Source organism: Phaethon lepturus, unplaced genomic scaffold (genome assembly GCF_000687285.1).
Source record: "Phaethon lepturus isolate BGI_N335 unplaced genomic scaffold, ASM68728v1 scaffold18937, whole genome shotgun sequence".
Lineage (NCBI taxonomy): Eukaryota > Metazoa > Chordata > Aves > Phaethontiformes > Phaethontidae > Phaethon > Phaethon lepturus.
Window position 1 is genome coordinate 621 of NW_010549973.1, and position 13,810 is coordinate 14,430.

General features: G+C 43.6%; 2 protein-coding genes across 2 annotated transcripts; one reads left to right on the forward strand and one right to left on the reverse strand.

Annotated features, from left to right (window-relative positions):
- The first annotated feature begins 1,154 nt into the window (after positions 1-1,154).
- Positions 1,155-1,877, forward strand: LOC104615223 (fat storage-inducing transmembrane protein 2-like). The gene has a single exon (XM_010290421.1). The coding sequence runs from the start codon at positions 1,155-1,157 to the stop codon at positions 1,875-1,877; it is 723 nt and encodes a 240-aa protein (XP_010288723.1).
- An 11,265-nt stretch (positions 1,878-13,142) lies between these two features.
- LOC104623354 (ganglioside-induced differentiation-associated protein 1-like 1) lies at positions 13,143-13,486 on the reverse strand (the record flags this gene model as incomplete). Its single annotated transcript, XM_010290422.1, has 1 exon — positions 13,143-13,486. A coding segment is annotated over one exon (344 nt), but the record flags the coding sequence as incomplete, so codon positions are not given.
- Positions 13,487-13,810: the final 324 nt, after the last annotated feature.

Here is a 13,810-nt window from a genome sequence, read left to right on the forward strand (position 1 = left end):
GCTGCTTTGCTGGCAGCAAGTATGTTCGCAGCCTTTTTTGCTTTTAATCATCTCAATAAAATGAGGACTTTATTTTCAATTACTATTCCATGGTAGCAGCTGTAGTTGCCACACAGATGCCACTTCTGCTGTAAAATTAAGAGTGAAGGAGGTACTCCTCAAAATCCTGGGCAAGGCTCTGACGTTTTTTGTTAGGGTCTTAATGAAGATACAGAACTCTGTTCCTACTTGGTTTTGTCTTCGATGCTGAGATGGTGATGATGACTATGTGTGTCTAGCTATAGCTCAGCCACAGCTGGGGATTCTGCTGTCTTTGTTTTTCAAACTGGGATGTGGGTAACGAGGGGGTGCACAGTTCCCCTCTCCCACCAGCTGATGGGAAGCAAGCTGCATTGGAAGGTGCTGATGGGAGAAAGAAGATTGTAGACTATGGTCTCCTTAACTTGTTAGTAAATTCACGTGCACATGCTCCACTTCAAGATTTGAAAAGAACACTAGTTATGCAATACTGTCTCCTGCTAAACAGGATATCTGTACACCATCAGCTGGTTTTCAAGATTTTATAGGCATCACAGCAAAAATTTTCAAGACAGAGTGAATTCAGAGATGGAAGGATTTGTGTGTGCCAAAGGAAAGCTCTAATCAACTGGAAGGACAGCAAAGGAGCAAACACATTGTGCTGCTTCGTTTATTTTATAAGGTGATGACGCAGGAAAAGCTTCATGGGCTGATTAGGGAAACGAGTCAGCCCTTCTGGCTATCTTACTCAGTATTAAGAGGCTGAGCTGAGGTTGTGAAGGGCTTTGAAAACAAACATAATTGAGATGGAGGAAAGGAGTCAGAGAAAGGGTTACTGTGGTCAGGGTGGCAAGCTAAAAATACATTCTTTGCAGCTGCATTTTGAGTAGGGCAGAGTTGAGAGGGTTTACAGCGTAAAAGTGATTGCAAAACTGAACCGCAAGTCTGAACAAGGGCTCAAGGTCCTAGGGAGTGCTGCCTGGGAGACAGTTGAAATACCTGGTTGAAGAAGTATTAAGGTGTTGGGCCTGAGAGAAATAGTGGGGAGAGGCTTAAGATTTTAGCTATGCTTTACTTTGAGGGGAGGGCATAAGTGTCTTAATTTCAATGGTTCTGAACACTGACCTTGAAAAACTATGTCTTCAAGCACCACCACTTACCCAGGTCCTGTGAAGTTTCACACATGCATGTTTCCCTTTTGGCTTTTCTCTGGCAGGTATTTTGTGAAGGTGGCTTGGGCATGGACGTTCTGGCTTCTGCTGCCCTTCATCGCAGTCACCACCTACCAGTTTGCTGAGAGCAAGTTCCTCTATGGTCCCACGAAGAGCATTTTGATGGTGCTCCGACGTCTCAGTGCACTGTTAGTGGGCACTGCCATCTGGTACGTCTGCACTGGACTCTTCATGTATATTGAGAATCTCACCGGCATGTGCTCTACCTCGGGTAAACTCAGCGAGCCTCGCCGGCTGTATGCCACTAAGCAGGAGTGCCACCAGGACAACGGGATCTGGAATGGTTTTGATATCTCGGGGCACTGTTTTCTGCTCTCGTACTGTGCTCTGATGATTGTGGAGGAAGTGGCTGTGCTGGAAGGCTTGTCCGTAGACCAGAACTCTAAGCTGCGTGTTGTGATCAACGGCCTCTTTGTTTCCTTGTGTTTTCTCACCATGATCTGGGTGTTCATGTTTCTCTGCACTGCCGTGTATTTCCATGACTTCAGTCAAAAGCTTCTCGGTGTGCTGATAGGTCTGTCAGCTTGGTATGGGACATACAGATTTTGGTACTTGAAACCCTTTTCTCCTGGACTACCTCTTCCAAATATACCTTTGAGTTCAAAGAAATATAGTTATAGCAGATAAAATAACCTTTAAAATTTGGGGATTTTGCTTTCACTGCTGGAGTAGTTGAATGTAGGAACGGTTACAGTATTACCACTGTAAGGAACAAGGTGATGGGCTGAAGGAAACCAAATCTGTACTAGCTGATGGCTGGCAGGTGGTAATGAGCTTCTTCCCTGGGAGACAAAAAAAAAAATTGGTATTGGAACAGGTCTGCTCTTGTTTAGGAGCTGCTGACTAGCATTCTCAGCAAAGAAATTGGAAGTTGGATCTGTTTCTTTTACTAATAAATGGAAGAGCAGGTCCAAGGCTGACAGAGGCTTTTGCTCTTTAAGAGCTTGACTGATCTCAAATGAATTCTCCCTCTTTTTTTGATTTATTTATGTCAAAAGATTGTGGATGATCCAAACCTCATACTTCTTTTTTAATATTCGTATTGCCTTAACGGAAAAGCTCTAATAATGACAGTGATACCAAGTGTTGAGAAAATATCAATACTCGTTAAACCATTATATAGCTCTGTTGTAAAACTAGAACATCTCATGTTAACAAGTGTTAAATACACTAACTTGCCACAAATGCTTCTTAGCTGTTTGCACAATCTGCAACAAAGAGAGTAAATCTGAGGTGTAATGTCTTAAGCAGACTGTGACTTTAAATTCATACCTGCCTTTGGAAAGGAAACTCTTAAAAAACAAGCCTTAACTTTCTCCTTAGGTGAAGTATCTGTCATAATATTTTGTCATTTTATTCTTGACACAAAAAACAGTCTCCTTCAAATTTTGCTAAAAAGTCTAATATGACAATTGGGGTTTTATTTTTTTTTTTAAATCTTATAGGAATTACTTTAAAACAAGGAGTACTTTGTGGTATGTTTCTTCTAGAAGAACAATGACATTCTGGTGTTATGAACAAGTTAGCTTAACCTGCTCTTTCCCCGACTAGTCTGCTTGGTAGTGAATGAAACGTGTTGTTTATCACAGGAGCTGCAAACCAGTGTGCTTGAAGCAGTATTTGTTCTTGCTTATCCAGCACCATCAATAAGCTACTTAATTTTGATTGCACATAAAGCTGTGGCCGCTTTTGATGTGGCTGGAAACCCACTACTGAATAAAACACTACTATTATATAATGAATAGGTATGAAGTGGGATGAGTTTACTCATCATATCAATCAAACATTTAGCATAGTTTTTATCTTGAGAAGCTTTTTATTATTTCATAAAGGCTTATTTATGTTGCAATTGCACAAAATCTGTTTGACAGTTGTAGTGGTGAGCAAGACAGCCAAAAAGGTCTGTGGGCAAGGCTGTAGTGTCCGCTAATCTGAGAGCAGACTTGGATCTGTCTGGAGCATTTGACTCCAAGGGTGGATATTTTGCTGAATATAGGGTATGATGCACCGTAGGCTAATCCCAGCACATTTCTTTTTGCCATCTCAACAGCTCCCTTTCAGCAAGGGAGCAGTAGCACTTGCAACAAATACAGCAGTGTTAATTCCGCGCTTGTGGTCCGCCTCTGAGAGCGCTGTATTCACTTGAATTTCCACTTAATTCAGTGGCAAGTGGGAGTTCTTGTGCATCCTTAGAAAGTAAAAATCACCTCACAGAAAGAAGCTGTTTCAGGAGGTTATGTATTTTCTATCAAGCTCCTCCGTTTGATTTTTGCATTGAATTGCCTTTTAAGCTGACTCTTTGGAAAATTTGCGCGGATTAACTCATATTGGGTTTAACTAAATTTGTTTAAACGATGCAAGTTCATTTGCAGATGTTCTTTTGATGTAACGTAAGCCTGCTCCCAATAGAGTTAAGCTAGACTGCGAGCCACTTTCACCATGAAAAAGGATTATATACCCAGAAGGTTTTCTGATTGATTTCGTTAGATTTAAGTTTCTATTTTAGGTTATCTTTATGTAACTTTGCTATAGAGACAAGGCCTTGGAATAGGAAATGCTATTTATTTAAACCAACTGACTTGCTGAAATTGTCTTCAGTTTCAGAAATGTTTTGTGCAATCACTATATGGATATTTCTGTCCACTTTTAACCAGTGTCATACAAACTTTTTATTATGGAAATAATGTGGGATACGGTTATTCACAAAGCTTTTATTTAAACAATGAAAGAAGAAAACTTTATCAGTGTTTGTGTCTTTGAGAATGTGTTTCTGATGTCTGTGAAGGTACTGTTGCTGCTCTTCATTTCCCTAAATGATCCAGTCTCGTGGTGTTTTTGTGACTACTGAGATGCACGATCAAACTGTCACTGATAATTCTGCAGCATTTGAATGAGTTAATATAGCACAGATTCTCAAAAGTACAGCGTATAAAAAGAAACAAAACAAAAGCCATGCTTGACAAAAGCAAGCTTCCTAATGTGTCAGCCAGGCAGTTGATGATGTAGACATGGACAGTTGCTCATTGTAGCAAAGTGAAAGCCTAATCCATTGAAATATATGGAAGAATTCTCATGGGCTGTATTACTGCTTATGAGTTTGGAAATCTTGGTGTGTGTGTCTCTCTCAGTACCCGGAGACCATGTGCTAACTGTTGCCTTAGAAGGTTCCCTTGTGCTCCCGGCCTTTTCTTTGCGCTTTTTGCCTCTATTTCAGAGCAATTCCTTGTACTTTAACTGGAAAGCAAAGGTTGCAAATTTTCTGTTCACATATTTGCGATCACCTTGATCTGAGTTCCTTTCCTCCCCAAATACACTTTTATCATTAAAATAAAAATACAGCCTCTCTACAACACATTCGCAGCCAAAGAGAAACAGTGCTGTGGCAAGTAGCTGGATTCGATGTCCTCTGCTGAAGGCAGAAATGCTTTCTTTCAGCTGTCAACAGGTATTGTTAATTTGTTTTAAGTTGGGGTTTTTTAAGTGTAACATTTTAAAGATAAATGTTCACATTTTGTAGTAGATTCCAAAAGGCAGCAACTGTAATCGCAAGAAACACTTGATCTTTTTCTCCCTTTTTTTTTTCCTGTACTAAAGTTAATTCAATACGATATTCCTCTTGTTCCTGCAGAACTGTGTCTGAGGTATTATTTAGGGAACTTTGGTCTCCAACATCTTACTGGCATATTACTCATTTCAGTGTATGTTTGCTCATTTTTCTTTGCCTATGTTTAAGTCTAGCCTGTTTTGTGGGCTGACAGGACTTTCACAGAAGCGGCATTTGGCCTGACCAATGTGGCTGAGGCAGTTCTTGGTCTTGGTGCTTAAAACATTTTCCTCTGCTGGGGCCAGCAAGGAAGGGAATGTCAGCTAGGACACAGTGGGAAGATTAACTGGATTTGGATTCATTTCACTCTTCACTTACCTGGGACGCTTTCAAATGTTTGCATCATTGGAGGCAAGATCAGGCAAACAGGAAAGTTCAGATCTTTCGTAAGAGCCATCTGAACAGCTCAGACTTTAAGCGTACTGAAACTGGGCTGTGATTCTTCCTCAGAGTCTTTGTTCAAAGCAAAATCATTCCATGAATGCTTCACTGGTGCTAAATGGTATTCTCAGTTTGTCACTTTATTTGTGTGTGCTGAAACTTAGGTTGTGGAGCAGCTGCAAAAAAAAGAATCCTGTTTTCATGACAAAGTGAGAAACACCCAGTTGGGCCCTACGGCACACTTTAATGGAAAAACTGTAGGGACTGTTGTGGTGTATTAAAAATGTTTTGAAAAATCCGGCTTTAGTTGTGAATACAAGCCTAAGGTCACTTTTCATAGTGAAATAATACCTGTTTTTACCACTGTAGCTTAAAGCAGATCTCTGCAGCTTCTCTGCAATCAGCCTTTTCCAGCTCTTTCCCCAGCTCCTTCTCCTTGATCAGCCTGCGTGAATCTCTGTTCACTCAGAAACCTGTTTCCTGGGATTGTTTCTTTTCATAGCTTCATGTCACCTCCTGGAGCGCAGATTAGTAATAAATGCTCTTTACCTCTGCTAGATGCATGCTTTGTTTTGTTTTCCCCTCTTTTCAGTATTTTGCCAAAGCTTAAGATGAAAGTAATTAATGCTAGGAAAAAGGCTGTTGTGACTCTGAACTCATAATTAACTGTTGTTAAAAGGAGTTGGTCTGTCACTCTAATGATGTTTACCTGGGAAAAACCACATGCCTAATTTATTGAAGCAGAACTACACCTGATGTACTTGAACTCACGGAAGGAAGGAGAAGGTAATGTGACAGTGCCATTTGGTGCATCAGTAGTTAGCTTTGTCCTTTTTTTTGGGAGCGAGCACTGTATTGTGTAAAGAGTAGTTTCACCTAGGTGTTTAGTAGGAAATTGTTAATTCATTTGAATGTGAGAAGGTTACCTTGGTGCTTAAACAAAGTATACAGTGAGAACATAGAGGTTGCAAGTTGGAAAAGCAGAAATGGAAATGACTATCAGCATTGAGTGCAGTCCCTAAAATTTCAGGCAATTATGTGGTAACATTTAAGCTGAAAGATTATTTTTAAACTACCCTCTGGCCATCACAAAACACAAGCAATGCCATGTGCCTTGCAGCAAGCTGAACAACTTTGCTGTAAAGCTTTGGAACTATAATATGGCACAGAAGAGTAGGTGAAGAGCTTTACTAGTGTTTCAGGAAAGTTGAGTATCAAGGGCAAGAAGTACTGAGAAAAATGCTCTTCCTTATCATGCTTTTCCTGACAGTGTGTCCCATGGTAGGAGATCTGCACTTGTACTGTGTATGTCCCTACGGTGTAAGGCTGAAGGAAGAAAAGCATGGAACAAAAGTAAATATAAATGATTATTTTTCATCTCATATCTCTGAAACCTTTTTCCATGTCCAGTCTAGGGTAATTTTGCAGTTTTAGGTCATGTATTCCCTCAGTGATGTAGTTTAATGCATTTAATCTGTGGGAAGCGTTGTTGATGTCAGAGCAATAAATAGGCATATCCTTAATGTAAATGTCAGCTCTCTTCTGAAATCTCTTCCCTGAATCCTGTGCTGCCTCTGTTCCGCGGAGCCTTCCCCGTCTCGTGGGAACTGGGGAGAGGAGCGGTGCTGAGAGGTTACACGCAGTGCGGCTGTACCAGTGACAGGCTTAACGGACCATGACTTGGTGCTGGGGAAAATTCAGCTAAATAGGTTGTGGCTAAAAATAGTAGAGCGTGATGGAGGAAGACGGGCAAAACTAATTGAAAATAAAGATGATACTAAACCCACAAAGCCTGTTATGTCCAAATGTGTGAATTGTTGCACCCGAACCCAGCAGGAGTTCCCATTCTGACTGGGAATGGCACTTGGGGTCTGCCCTCTGTGTTCCGCAGACGATGGAAGCGAGCACTGGTTTAATGTGTGCGTGGTATAGTGTCATTCTAGATCAGAGCTCTTCTCGGCGCTGTGCGCCATTGCTCCGTCTTTGCCATAGCCTGACCTGACTGGTTTGGTTTCTAGAAGAATGGGAGTGATAGAGGTTTGGGGTTTTTTAAGTTTGTTTTTTTTTTTTTTTTTCTGCTGGTTGCCATGATTTGGAAGTTAGAGAGATGAAAAATGATGCCACGGTACCAGAGTATTTTTTGTTTTCTGGGGATTTTTTTGTCTGTTTTTTGGGGGGGGGTGTTTTGCTTGTGGCAAAGACTCTTCCCTATTGCTGTTCTGTAGTGGTTGGCTCCGAGGGCATGGAATGGAAAGAAATTGCTTTTGGTAAGCAAAAATAGAAGAGTGTTCCAGGAGGCTTGCAGCTGAGTGACATGACATTGCGATGTAGAGAGCATGTGCGAACAGCACTTAACTATGCAGAATGCTTAGTTCTATGTAAAGAAGTGCCTGCAGCATTATAAAGCACCCTCAAACCTGGTTACGCTCTGTTCTGATTACAAAGTAGTGGTGGCTTTTTTTATAACTTTCCTGGAGCTAAAAAGGATTTAGGTTGCTGGAGAGAGGAGGTGCTGGTGGGAAAGGGCTGAGACAGGAGGCAATGAAAGTAGGGGCTTGGACAGGGTTATGTTTAAAGCAGGGCTTCCATTGGTCTGTGCTGTTAGTTAAGAGGTTTTTAGCAAGGCTGTATCTATCTCCTTCATTTCTTGGCCGTTCTTTCTCAGAAGGTGGAAACGGGAGGTACTGTGTCCACTGATGCAGTTTCACAACCCGTGGGCTCCTGGCAACAGAGATGTCTCTGAAAATGCTGAGGCATCCCTGGCTGGCTGCGGCAGGAGAGTGGAGTCACGGGAGTCCAGGAGAAAGGAAAGGGGTAGGATGGTAGAGAGGGGTAAAGAGAAAAAAAAAAAAAGGCTGAAAGTAGATCATTGTGCAGATGAGAGAGACAAAAAAGGAAGGGAAAAAAACCCCAAAACCAACCTATTGTGAGCTCTCAAGGAGTGGGTGGAGGTTGACGTGTTGCTCACTGATGCTCTTCAGCATCAAAGTTGCATGGAAATAGAAATAATCTGCGTTGGCAACAGCAGCTGCTGTCTGCAGGTAGAGCCTTGGGCTGCAGCACCCAGGTTACTGCAGTCCGCACCCTCTGCTTGCCTTGACTGCAGCGGTAGACATCTGTCTTCTGACAAAGCAATTGTTCGTCTAAATTATTGATGGCGTATGTGGTATTCTTTCTTTCGCTGTGAGGCATTTAAAGCAGACTGTTTTCTCTCTGTTTAATCCTTCAGAGGAAAGCATGTAAAATGGAGGGTGCAAGACAATGACAGCAAATACGTCATTTGGGCACGTTTGGAAATCAGCATGAGAAGAAAATAGGAAATTTGTCGTGAATGCGCTTTATCCGAGAATACAAGTCCCAGTGTGTTTTCGCTACTGCCTAGAACCTTGGATTCAGTATTAGAAGTGGCTTGGTCTGAAACCTCTCCGATTTACCACTGAGGCCACGCTTTAGGAAATCCTTTAAGGATACACAATCTGTCCCTGTTCACAGAATACTGATGCTGATGTTTTCATTCCCATTCATACCTGTGGGTTTGAACTTTTGTCTGGGTGCAGCCTGCTGAATGTGGGCTGGGGACTTTATTCTGTCCTACCAAGGCAGAAGCAGCTTTTCTACAGGCTTGTGTAGTAAAAACAGCTTTGCTGAATGTGTGAGTAGGTGTGTGAGAAATGACCTTCTTATCCTCCGCTATTGCACAGATAACTGCAGGTGTGGAGTTACAGTAGTTAGCTCTTAGGTTGTACATTTTGTTTGTACATTGTACATTCCCGGTTCTTTGGTTATTTCGGTTTTAATCCCATATTATCATATTTTTATGTGAGCCCTGGCCCTCTCAAAATACTATTATCATATTATCCCATATTATTTTAATCCCATGTATCTCTCAGGAACCTGAGAGATTTAGTTGCTGTCATTGCCTGCATTATGGATCCAGTATGGGTGGTTTTGGCTTTGAGCTTGACGACAGCAGTGAATGCCATGAAATGCAACCTGATGTTAAATATTTTCACAAGCTTTAGTGCTTTGCTTTTCTCAGGTGGGGAAGTCCATTTATTTTCACAGCAGAAAGAGGGTTTCCCTGTGCTTGAAGGAGCAGCTCTTACACCGTCCCCCTTTCCTCCTTAGCCGCGATATGAAATTGCAGTTGGGTGGTAAGGATGTGTTTTCATTTAGAAACAGCAAGACTCAGCAGTTAATTTCCGAGAGGGCCACAAGACGGTCACTAGGTATTTGTAGGCAACCCTTGATCTCCATTTCTTAGGCAACCTGTGACAGACAGGCTCTGTGGTGTGTTCCCTGTCCTCTGGCAAGCTTGGTTTTGAAATCCTTTATTCTGCGTAGGGAGGTCTTCTCCATCCCTTGACGAGCAAAGGAGAAGGCTGCCAGCCAGCTGCAAGACTGACATGTACATTTGCAATTTTCATAACTGAGTCTTTTGAGCAAAACCCGTAGGAGTAAAAAGATTTCAGAAGCCGTAGTTCTACAAATCTGACCATCGTGTGCCTGTTAAACGGGGGGCTTGGGAGGGAGGAGGGAGTGACCGCTCCTTGTCAGCTCGCTCAGCGTCGTGAAGCTCCATCTCGGAGGTGCTCAGAAGGGCTTGGACTTGACGAGTAGCCCCTCTGATAATTATAAGTTTTTCTCCCCTCTGATAATTATAAGTTCAGCATTTCAGCACAGATACAGATTTTAAGGCCTTGAGGCACCAGAAAGCATGTTTGCCTCTAAAACCCAGAGGTTTTCAAGACTAAAGATTTGCTTGGGTAAATAAGTACATATAGAGTGAAGCCTAAGAAGGACCCTAACTGGGGTCAGATCAGGTACACAGAAGTATTTGGTGCAAGATACAGCACGAGCCATTCCCTGTGTTGTCTAGTGCGGCAGTTTGCTACAGGATTGCTCAGCAGGGAATTGTAAGGTGTCCCAGAGCAGAGATTTGCTCCAAGCAGTATCTCCGGGGTGCCTCACCTTCCAGCCTTACCCCTCGGGTGCTGCTCTTACCCCACGCCTTGCTGAGAGCCAGCGTGAAGTCCTGGAGTGAGGAAACAGATTTTTGCTATCATTTTCGTATTTCTGCGTACAGAAAGCGACTTGGGCAGCGAGCATCAGGCCAGTGCCCAGCTTATGGCTGCGTAGTTGTGGTGCTCTCCTCTTTTAAATGGAGCTAGAGCAGAAAAAGTCGGATTAGGCTCAGACCAGCTAGAGCGAAAGCAACTTTTTATGATGACAGCCTGTAGTCACCACAGGGCTGCTTATGGTAACTCGCCAATCTGGATCGATCGGGGTGGTGATGAACCGGCTGTCCGTTTCAGCATGGTCTTGAACGTCAATCCAGCCTCTGCGCCTCACAGTAATTGTCTTTTATCGCTCTCGCAGGTTGCGTTTCCCTAGAGCGATGTCCTGGTATTTTTTCATTACCACAGCAGGAAACAAGGCTCAGCGACAGGGAGTGGTACTGTCTTCACTGATTTTTGCTTTTTTAAAAATTTAGTTCACAACAAAGGCTTGCTAGTGAACATCACTACAGCATCTGTGGCCCCTCAGCAACCCACGGAGCGACAGGACTGACAATTCTCGTGTGTTGGTCGGGACTGCCCCACGCCGTGTTCCAGCTGCTGGCTTCCTCGTAATAGTTGCATCATACCAGTGCGCTCCAAAACAAAACCAGCGCCTGTTTTCTCTGGTGTTTAGAGTTCTGATTTGCTCCATGATTTTCAATTTATTATTTGGTTAAAAAAACCCAAACACCACAATAAAAAAAAAAAGAGGAGCAAAGTAACCAGCAGCAGTCTTGCTGAGCAGCTTCCTTCTGCCTCATTCTTGGGCTGAAATCCTGGGAACTGAGCGAGTACTTGCTCTTGTTCTGTCTGGGTTTCCTGGCCTTGTACCCCCGTTAATATTCCTTTCTGCACCCGGCGTGTCCTTTCAGCAGCTTTTGGAGATCACCAGGGAATGCGTGTGTAGGGCAACGGGCAAAAGTAAAAGGAAGAAACCCAAGTAACAGCTCCACGTCTGTGTGTCTCTGACTCCTTTGGGGGAATTTGGTATCCGCTACTGGACCAGATGAACGGTCATTGTGTATGTTCTTACACCCTTCTGATTCAGCAAAGGGATCACCTCGGGGGACCCTCCTGCCTCCCTCTTCAAAATCATTCATACCGTGAAGCAGGTACGTAACTGTACGTGGGGAGCGTGTGTCTGTCGCGTCGCTCGGCAGCCTCGGCTGCGGGTGCCTGGTCTGCGTGCACAGGTGGTGGACTTGGGTTCTCACACACCAGTTTTTAAGTGTGGCCCTAAGCACTGGGGAGCAACACGGATAACACAGCACCTTTGCAGCTACACAGGTCGTCGTATTCCAGAAGTATGTCAGACCAGCCTACGCAATTGTGACAAGCCCAGCATAAACCTGTGCGTTTTGCATTGTGTAATCGCTATGTGCTCATCCCTTGTAATTCCTGCTAAATATTCACAATGCCGTGGCTGCCAGGTTGTAACAAGAACCAAAGCTCCTGGGAAATCCTGCTGCTTTCAAATACATAAAGCTAATTTTTGAGTCAGAGGCAAATGCAATCCCTATGGCTTCGGCCACACTTGGCATACGTTCCCGAGCCTAGGGATGCAGCATGGCTGGCTGGGGATCACCGCTCGGAAAACCAGCCAGCGGAGCTCCTAGCAGGCTGAGCGCTTACAGGAATGGCTGCTTTGGAAGGGGAATACCCGTTGTTTCCACGCGCGTTTTAGCCCAATGCGGTACATGAGAAAAAGCACAAACCACCTGCACATCCCTCTGCCCATGGGCATGCTTCGAAATAAGACCAGAAGGATGTTGAACAGATTTAGAAATGTGAAGCCGTTACTCCTCCCATATGGTTTATTGAGGATCTCAGTTTTCAAAGCATGAGTAGCAGTGAGGCCTGTTATTCTTTCCAACATGCAAAAGGCACAAGAAAGTCATCAATGTGATTCTGTGCAAAGTGTCTCTAAGAAAACACATAGCGAGGAAATGACAGAAAAGAGCCCCCGATGGAAGAGAAAGCCAAAGTGCCTTCAGGAAAGTGCTGAAAAGTTCTGAAAATGGTCATACTTTTTCAGAGTCCAGATATGCTCAGTCGGTGAAAAATGCTTTGCAAATCCATGAAGGAAAACTCAAGAGGCAGAGCCAAAAGGCTTAAAACAATAATCTCCTTCATGTGCCAAAATTCAGGATGGAAGTCAAAATGATTTATCTCAGGAAAAAAGTGTGTCAGTTCAAGACAGACATTAAATTCTTTTAAAAAAAGCTCACCAAAACCAGACGTAGAAAGTGGATACATTCTAAGAGCAGCTCAATAAAAAATATTCCTTTTAATGAAAAGAATTTTAAAAAATGGATACTTGAAGAACAGAAATTCATCTTGAGTGTGACCAGCTACTGCACCCTGCTCCCAGGAAAGCCTCCAAGCACGACAGCACAATGTCTTCTAGAAGAAGAAAGTCCTCACTACCTGCATGTGTGAAATGTGGCCGACAAACGATTTGGAAACACAAATATACAGGACCGAGTATCCGAGTCCCATTATTGAACTTGGGTGTCGGGAAACTTCCCGGGGTTCCCGTCTCTCCCACTGGAGCCGGCCGGTGCCGGAGGCGGTGCTTCCCGACGGGCACGGCTGAGCCCGTGAACCCCTGAGCCTCTCGCTGGAGTTGAATACTTAAACCTAAAAAAGGCATTTACAAGTCGACGCATTTGTTGTTGTTGTTGTCTTATTTCCTTGCAGTATACGTTTCTACTTCTAGACTATGGAATGTTACATTAAACAATATAATTATTCATTACCTTGCTTCAAATTTCATTACAGTTACTGAGGCTTCATCATAATTTCACACAGCACAGAGACACCAAACTAAACACCGAGCAGCCAGCACTAGATATATTTTTTCTTTAAGTACCAATAAGCAAAATATCCCATTCCCCCCAGAGATCCCATCAGGAAGGAGGCTCCGAAGAAAGAGGGGGGTTTCCGCTTGACCAGCCTGAAGGCGTTGGGAACCACTGCGGAGAGGAGCGTGGTATGTATATCTCCCAAAACTTTCCTAAAGGCGAAGCGTTTTTGTATCCTGTCGAAGAAGGACTGTAGGTTGGGTCTGCTGCCGTCTTCCCAGTATTTCTTAGAGAGTCCCAGAAACTTGAGGCGGTGCAGGGTAGCTCCTAACAAGACATCGGCCAAAGTAAAGACGCATCCGCAGAGCCAGAGTTCACACTTCTGCCCTGGAGAGAGAAGCGACAGAACAGGTAGGGGTAAGAAGAAACCCTTGGGTGGACACCTAAAGGCTTGCTCAAAAGATCCACGAAGGCAGGAGCATTTGCGTTGGACCTGGGGTGCTTCTTCTCAGCTTTCTGATGTCCCAAGAGATCAGACCCCATCTACCAGGCTACGTGATGGAGCATACATGGGGCCGCAAAGCTGGGGATACGAGATGATCATTTATAGCCCACATGAAGATACAAATTTCTCTCTGCAAAATGTCTCTGTTGCCTCTCTCCCAAGTCAAGAGCAGCAGGAGATGGCATCCTCCTGTACCCAGGACATCC